At 32.3% G+C, this 8,059-nt stretch overlaps 1 protein-coding gene across 1 annotated transcript; it reads right to left on the reverse strand.

Moving 5' to 3' along the window:
- Positions 1–208: 208 nt before the first annotated feature.
- Positions 209–7,726, reverse strand: LOC144837310 (univin-like). The gene is made up of 6 exons (XM_078692360.1): positions 7,708–7,726; positions 7,368–7,412; positions 6,964–7,032; positions 2,891–3,127; positions 1,910–2,046; positions 209–1,856 (listed from the first exon to the last, which is right to left on the reverse strand). The coding sequence occupies exons 1-6, from the start codon at positions 7,724–7,726 to the stop codon at positions 1,239–1,241; spliced, it is 1,125 nt and encodes a 374-aa protein (XP_078548486.1). The 3' UTR covers positions 209–1,238.
- Between the last annotated feature and the right edge of the window lie 333 nt (positions 7,727–8,059).

The following is an 8,059-nucleotide window of genomic DNA, read 5'->3' on the forward strand; positions in this document are numbered from 1 at the left end:
ATAACATTCACTTGTTATCATGCACCGTACCAAGTTATACTCCTGGTTGGAGATACACACGTACTGTCGTGTTTTATGCAAACTTATCGGTTCTAAAAGATAAACATAAACAATATATTTAAATAAAAAAATCAGTATTGGTCCAAAACGTAGGACATACTTTCTAGCGTCAATAATACCGTACAATAAATAATTTCTCATTCGGTACTGTACTAAATACGTAAGCGCAACGCAAATGAGTTGACCAATCACGACACGATGGCTTATCCTAATTGTGTTCGCTTGTGATTGGTCAATTCATTTGCGAGAGAACTAAGCTTTAGCGCGCTAAATACGCAGGCGTATCCACGCTCTGACCCTTACGTCACGCAAAACCACGAATCCTAATTTGGTCCAAAAACATTCAACGCTACCCCCGGCCCTTTATTGTACGAATAATATATTGCACATCACTCACACAAGGTGAGGAACAAAGAAACAATTAAATTGGCGATGTTCCGTTAATTAAGTCATGAATGTGATATTGAATAATATTGAATGGTCGACTAGACAAGAAAATGAGCCTATAGAAATAACAGAATGCACTAAGTGTGCTTAATACTAAAAAGTCGATTATAAAGTACAAGGCCTCAGGTAACAGTGAACTGTACATTCAATCTTTTACATGTTAAAGAAACTCTTTTGCTATGCCTGTAGGATTAACATTGGATTATTACTCAGTCGGTACTATTCTGCAATATTGCTGTCTAAATTGGTTTGATTTGTGCTATTTAGGATTAAATATGTCTGGAGGTAACATCCGATGTTACGAGAGAATATAGTGTGCTGTTCATTTGGTCAGAATCAAACCCTGCTATTGCATGATATGTTTTTAGTACCTTTTTTTCTATACAAGCCGTTCTGTCCTTTATTTTACCGTGGTTTCGCTTTATTCCATGTTGCCATTCTATTTATTGTTTTCCTTCTTACGTCACCCGCCCCCCTCCCCTCACTTATCTATTTGTTCAAATACTATAATAATTCTGATTTGACCACAATGGAATGCAGTATTTATATATTCTCAACAAGTCCCATCATACGTTGTTTGCAACGAGTAAACAATAGTATCAAGTAAGCTACCTATTTTTAGCAATTTTAGCGTGTTTTTGCGTTTATTATACCGTTATATTTGTGTATTTAATTTGACTAAAATAAACATATCATCTGGAGAACTGTGTAAACAGTACATGTTGGAATGTCTACCTAAATCCGCAGTCTTGTACCACCATATCCTCGTACTGGCGAAGAACAACATTGTCATTTGTATCAAAATACAACATCGAAATCGGTGATAAGTTTGTCGGTGTACAACAGACGGGAGGTGCGGCCGATTTGTCTAATGACACGACCAGAGTCTGCATTATAGCGTGGTTTGTTGTGTTAAGTCTTTCGTTCATTGGGAAGGGGCATTCCCCAGCACAATAATACGCTTGATACGTCATCGGTGCGATAATCCAATCATCCCATCCTACGTCTTTGAAATTCACGAGTAGTCGATTTCTTTTACAGATGTTAGGATTGTTGTTGTGGACGTCTGCGGGTTCTGCGTCACGCCGGATCCGACTCTTGCACTGGCTATGGTCTATTGACACGACGATTAGCGACGTTTGACTAGAGAGCAGATCCCGTTCGCTTTCTAACGAATTACCGCTAAATTGAAAAGCAACGTATAGTTGAAGATTCTTCATCGATTGCGAGCGAAATTTCTCGACAAGGTCTAGAATATCAATGACTGCGTATTCGTCAAATTCGGATGTAAAGTTATGCAACGAATGAAACTCTAAAATTGGTTGATCGTCAAGAAGATTGTTTTCATTAAATTTATTTCGTTTAAGTAATTGGTAAAGAGAAACTTGAACTGCTTGTTTGCCTCATCTCGGTTCTCAAAAATTCCGAAATTGATTTCAGCTTTTGTTATACTTTCGGTCTCTGGGATTGTTGACAGGTTGAAGGAAAGTAACTGATGGTAACGGCCACTTCCGGTGCTTGATTTACGCATGCTCAGACCTGTCAATAAAATGATGATAATACACTATATTAATTAATAAAAATATAAGTTAATAATTAGTATTACTATGTCTACATACTTTATATCTTTATTCACTTTATTGCAAAGGTCTGAATTGATAGACCAACGCGTACGGTATGCGTATAGCGCGCAATAAATGACGGCCATCAGAAGCAAAAGGTACAAAATAATAAGGTGATTTTTTTGATTTATTTTCTTAAATGTCAAATATCAGTATCAGCAACGTATGCTTACTATAGATCTTTATAATTTATTACGGTATTACATTGGGTTTATAGGCAGTTACGCAGAAGCCGTGGTGGTCGAAAATTTTCTGTAAAATGGCTGGGCACTAAAGAATGATTGTTTTCAAGCCATTACAATGATATACAACCATCTCACTGCGAGATATTTACATACAAACACGTAGAAATTATATAAAAATTAGTTAAAATACTTTCGCTGGTATTTAGGTTGTATCACCCGTACTGCAACAAGTAGTCTGTCAACTACCATTATTCATTGCGATCCAAGTTATTTCACAAAAAAATATTAATATAAAGAAAAGGTATCCGCCTTTTAAAGTCTATGTTACTTTACATCGTCTAAAGCGAGTATAGATAGGTGAATAATTGTGTTATCCACTTGCTCCTATACCAAAACTAGTCGTTTTTCGTTCAACGAAATATACTGTAGGTAGAAACTATAGTCGTTTTTCGTTCAATCGTGACCTAGTAGTCTAGTACATCTATACAAGTACATTTGTCGTTCCTTACCATGGCAGACTATTTTGTGTGTACGTATCGGCTATGAGGTATCTTTTCTAATGTATAGTCGACATACCTGTATTTTGCAAACTTCTAACTGTGTTGCCCGGAATATCATTGTCATCGAATCCACATCTGCTACTAGTCGTGAAGATGTTGTGTTGGTGCTGTTCTTCTATTCTTCTGTACATATCAATCATATAGCGAGGAGCCGTAGCGTTTACCCCAATCTTTGGTTTCTGTGTCAAACCAAAGAAGCGAAGGATTCGACTTTCCATGCTATTGTCCCAATTCTTTGTCTCTCCATCAACAACTTCCAATAAAAAAACAATGAAGATTAACACTAACCATTGTACAGCAGGTAAACAAACCCTCATTTTGTCAGTTGTCAGTAAATCACCGTCAAGTGAGTGAGCTACACCACCCTCGGGGTAAAACTTGGCGCCACAAATTTACTTTTCTCCTCCACGCGGGACAACTTGCAAAGCTTTGCTTTAAAACTGCTTTTCAAAGTTTATGTGACGTTTTCGAATGAATAAACCACTTACATCTGCGCCCTGTATGTTGTCATGCGACTTAGCAATAGTTTGAACGCAAATAAATAGCTTACTTCGTGGTGGGTCAGTATGTTAATGTGTGTATCCTATAAAACAAAACGTTAATTCTGCACACGCTATATATTACATGGATTAGTATAGTATAACAGGGATTTTTTTATTATTTTTATTTTTTTACATAAATGGTTACTATACGTCTATAAGATACTTATAACGCAATATATGCACATATATAGCAATATTATTGCATAATAACAGTATTTTAAAAAGTGCGTATTTTGCCCATTTTTCGAAAAAATCCATGTAGGCCTATATAGTACAGGGATTTTTTTTTATAAAAATGACCAAAACATCGACTTTTCCAAATACGTTTGACTACATAGCGTGATTCTACTCATGGTCGAAATCCCTGTACTATAGTGCAGGGATTTTTTCGAAAAACTGGATTTAAGCAAAATAGTGAGGATCTACTTTGAAAAGAATATTTTTTTATAAAAAAATTGACAAAATATCGACTTCAATTATTATGCGGTAATATTGCCATGTGTATATAGTGTGTATCATCATAGTAATTTAACTAGTTATGTCAGGGTCAAAGTTTAACATTTCTCTGAACACATGATGTCATTCTGCGCATGTCACAGAAAAAATAATCAGTTATGTCAGAAATACAAATATATATAAATCTGATAATATTATCTTGCGTTATGTCAAAAAATAAAAAGGATCGAAATTTGACCATGTTTTTAAAAATAAAATCCCTTACTATAGGCAGGCCTACAGTTTTTTTAAATGATCACAATATCGATTTTTCAAACTGTATTGATCAGGAAATAACATGCACGGCATGTAAAAAAATAAATTGGTCGAACAACTATACTTTTTAGTACACTTCGAAATTAGTTACTATCTACTAATTGTAATAATAGAGGTACACAAGCAGCAGCTGTTAAAGGGACATAGTATACTTGTACAATTATTACGGAAGATGTATTACAAGTACATTGGTGCCTTCAATAAACCATAGATAAACTATCATTAGATTATATTGGTTAATACATTGATAAGGATAGCGCGTATGGCACCGGTGTACACACATCCTTGTCTAGCGCGTGGATCATTTGATAATCTGCAACTGAAAGATTTCCCATAGAGCACATTATTGACAATAATCTTATTGCACCAATGCCGATATTGTGTTAATCGTGTAAACATGGAGAATGCTCAATCTTTAGCTCTGTGTCTAAACCATGGCTGTTTTACTTTTGTCGTTTTGTTTTAGCTTTTTCTTTATTTTATTTTTACAATTACGATCCAGCTAAAGGCAAATTAATGAAAAATGACAATGCTAAAAGTTAATATAATAAGTTGTATATAATTTATTAAACTTTGTATAATGAGGGTGATTGAAAAGCTGATATGCATGAGGTCCTAAAAACGAGAACGATATAGATATATTGATACCAATAAAATTATTCGATATATTAATACCAATACAATTAATCGATATCTTAATACCAATACAATTAATCGATATATTAATACCAATACAATTAATCGATATATTAATACCAATACAATTAATCGATATCTTAATACCAATACAATTAATCGATATATTAATACCAATACAATTAATCGATATATTAATACCAATACAATTAATCGATATATTAAAACCAATACAATTAATCAATATATATATATATATATTTTTTTTCTTTTTATTCAGTACATTACACAGAGGCGCCTTAAAAGATGGAACCACCTTAGCTTCAAGGCGCCTCAGATTAACAAATATAACATTTTAAAACAACTAACAGAAACATCAATCAAATCTTCCAGAATTAACAAGAAATTGTTGTACATAATAAAATAATAAAGCATTTTCACAATTCGAAAGAAGATCGGAACCAAAAATAAAAATTTCACTTAAAAATTTAAAATTATATGTTAAAGAAAAATCCTTGGCTAAGATATATTATTAATATCAATATATCAGTATCACAAGTATTGATATCAGTTAATATCTTCTTCATAATTTTATATATTTTTGTATCAATACTGTTAATTAATACCAACACAAATGATTAGTTGATAAAAAAAAAAAGTGCGTATTTTGGCAATTTTTCGAAAAAATCCCTGTACTATAGTAAGGGATTTTTTCGAAAAATGGCCAAAATACGCACTTTTTTAAATACTGTTATTATGCAATAATATTGCTATATATGTGCATATATTGTGTTATAAGCATCTTATAGATGTATAGTAACCATTTATGTCAAAAAATAAAAAAGTCGAAATATGGCCATTTTTTGAAAAAAATCTCTGTAGGCCTACTATAGTAAGGGATTTTTTCGAAAAATGGCCAAAATACGCACTTTTTTAAATACTGTTATTATGCAATAATATTGCTATATATGAGCATATATTGTGTTATAAGCTTATTTATGATTTATTTATTATTATTTATTTATTATGATCTGCCTAACTCACTGCTTATATCATTATACTGTCTAAGTCATAATTTTGTTTTTGTTTTTCTGCCTAACTCTCTGCTTATATCAATATACTATATTTTTTGTGTTTCTGCCTAAGTCAGCTGAGTGACTTAGGCAATTAAGGAGAGATGACTTATGATCTGCCTAATTCTGCTTATATCAATATACTATATTTTATGTGTTTCTGCCTAAGTCAGCTATGTGACCTAGGCAATTAAGGAGAGCTGGCTTATGATCTGCCTAACTCACTGCTTATATCAATATACTATATTTTTTGTGTTTCTGCCTAAGTCAGCTATGTGACTTAGGCAATTAAGGAGAGCTGACTTATGATCTGCCTAACTCACTGCTTATATCAATATACTATATTTTTTGTGTTTCTGCCTAAGTCAGCTATGTGACTTAGGCAATTAAGGAGAGCTGACTTATGATCTGCCTAACTCACTGCTTATATCAAAAACACAAAACCGTTTAATGTCTTGTACCTCTTAACATCCAACCTTATATTGTAATATTTGTTGATGTTTTTTCTTAATCGTTGGAAATGGAACAGTACTTAATCTCACTTATTAAAGATAGATATATTGACACTAAATTGCAGGAGAAAACATCCGTTAAACGAAAGAATGTAGGCCTAACATTCATTTTAACTTCTTAATACTTTATTTCAAATATGTAAACTATTACATTAATATACACTTACCACCCCAATGTAGTTGGATGTTATACAAGGAAACTATCACTACCGGAATGTTATGCTTCGCAAATTTATTCACCTTTGAATTAAAAAAAAAAGTCAAAAGAATGTAATGGACTACATTCACCACTCTCTTCCATTTGTTAATTACTGTTTTCATCACGTAACATTAAAATTACTCTTTATATTCTATACTGTATATTCATATACTTACATCCTCTGTTTACTAGTTCCTGGAGCAGCTGAAACAAACATGAGTTTCAGTGAAACATCAAGAATATAGTATGTTTACAAAATATTATCAGTGAACCATGCTCAAAATTAAAATTTAAATTAACTTTACTTTTTTAATTATAATTTTCATACGCAACTTACTTTTTATACTCAAATATACCTGCTTTCCAATGCCTAAAAAATCCCCGGATTAAAGTCCTTGACATTTCTTCTTCAGATTCATCAATATCTAAAAAGAGAGTAACCAAACATAGTAAATAATAAAGCCTAAGATAATTTGCTACAATGACCTGTTATTTAACATCTGCTAATGACTTTTAAGGTACTGTACACCCACTGCTTCACATTTTACTTTCTTTTAACAGACCAATTATCCATTGGTCAAGTGTGGCTCACAATCAGGGAGACATGTGAACGAGACTACTGTTGTCTCTCATGTTGTTTATACTTTAAGAAAAGATGTTAAGAAAAGTGTTCGTTTTTTATTGAAATTTCTTACAATATATATTTTTTTATCACTGCATTGACAGTATAAATCTTCTTGAATGTGTACCAATTTAATACCAATAAATTTCTGGCGCCACGCATTCAGGATTGCTATACACTCGGCTATAAAAAAAATATATGCATTTTAATAAAATATAAATAAATTTGGTGGTTGTTGACAAGAACATATCACAGGCGATTTTAACGTGGCATCTCTGATTTTGGGTGCAAATATATACGTTTATCGCCTATAAATGATCCGGGGAAGAGTAAACTCTTCATTGATTAATTCCTAATTTAGTTTAGAGAACATAACCGTATCCAATAAAGAAAAATTAAAGAAACTAATGTATTAATAAATAATAATAAATCTGAAAGGTTAATGATTGTATGAACGCATACCAAAATGTTGACTTACCGGTCTGGAAGGTAGGCATAGTGTATGTTCTATATATTTTTACTTAATTTGTATATTCATCAGTTTATTTGAAAAAAAAAGAAAATTCTAATAAACATTTTCTTTCCTTTCCGTTTTGACCTCTGCCCATTAATTTTCACGATACGTCCATGAAAGCATTTAGTTAAAGATGTATTGTCCCTTGAAACACAAAAAATAAAATTTAAATTGGCCATATCAAACCATAGAGATATTCACTTTAAGTCAAAAATTTGAGCCAAAACCAACCAGTTTACGTAATTAAAAGGTAATTTAATTTGATTACATTTCATCTGGAAAATCGTCGCGAGCAAAAGTAAACAAAGATTTCAAA

The sequence above is a fragment of the Antedon bifida genome, chromosome 3, assembly GCF_963402885.1.
Source record: "Antedon bifida chromosome 3, ecAntBifi1.1, whole genome shotgun sequence".
NCBI lineage: Eukaryota > Metazoa > Echinodermata > Crinoidea > Comatulida > Antedonidae > Antedon > Antedon bifida.

Coding starts and splice junctions, on each gene's coding strand:
- LOC144837310 (XM_078692360.1), bottom strand. Junction 7,033..7,367: donor GTGGCGCCAGAAATTTATTG/GTATTAAATTGG, acceptor CTCTCTTTTTAG/ATATTGATGAATCTGAAGAA. Junction 3,128..6,963: donor TTTTAGGCATTGGAAAGCAG/GTATATTTGAGT, acceptor TTTTATTGGAAG/TTGTTGATGGAGAGACAAAG.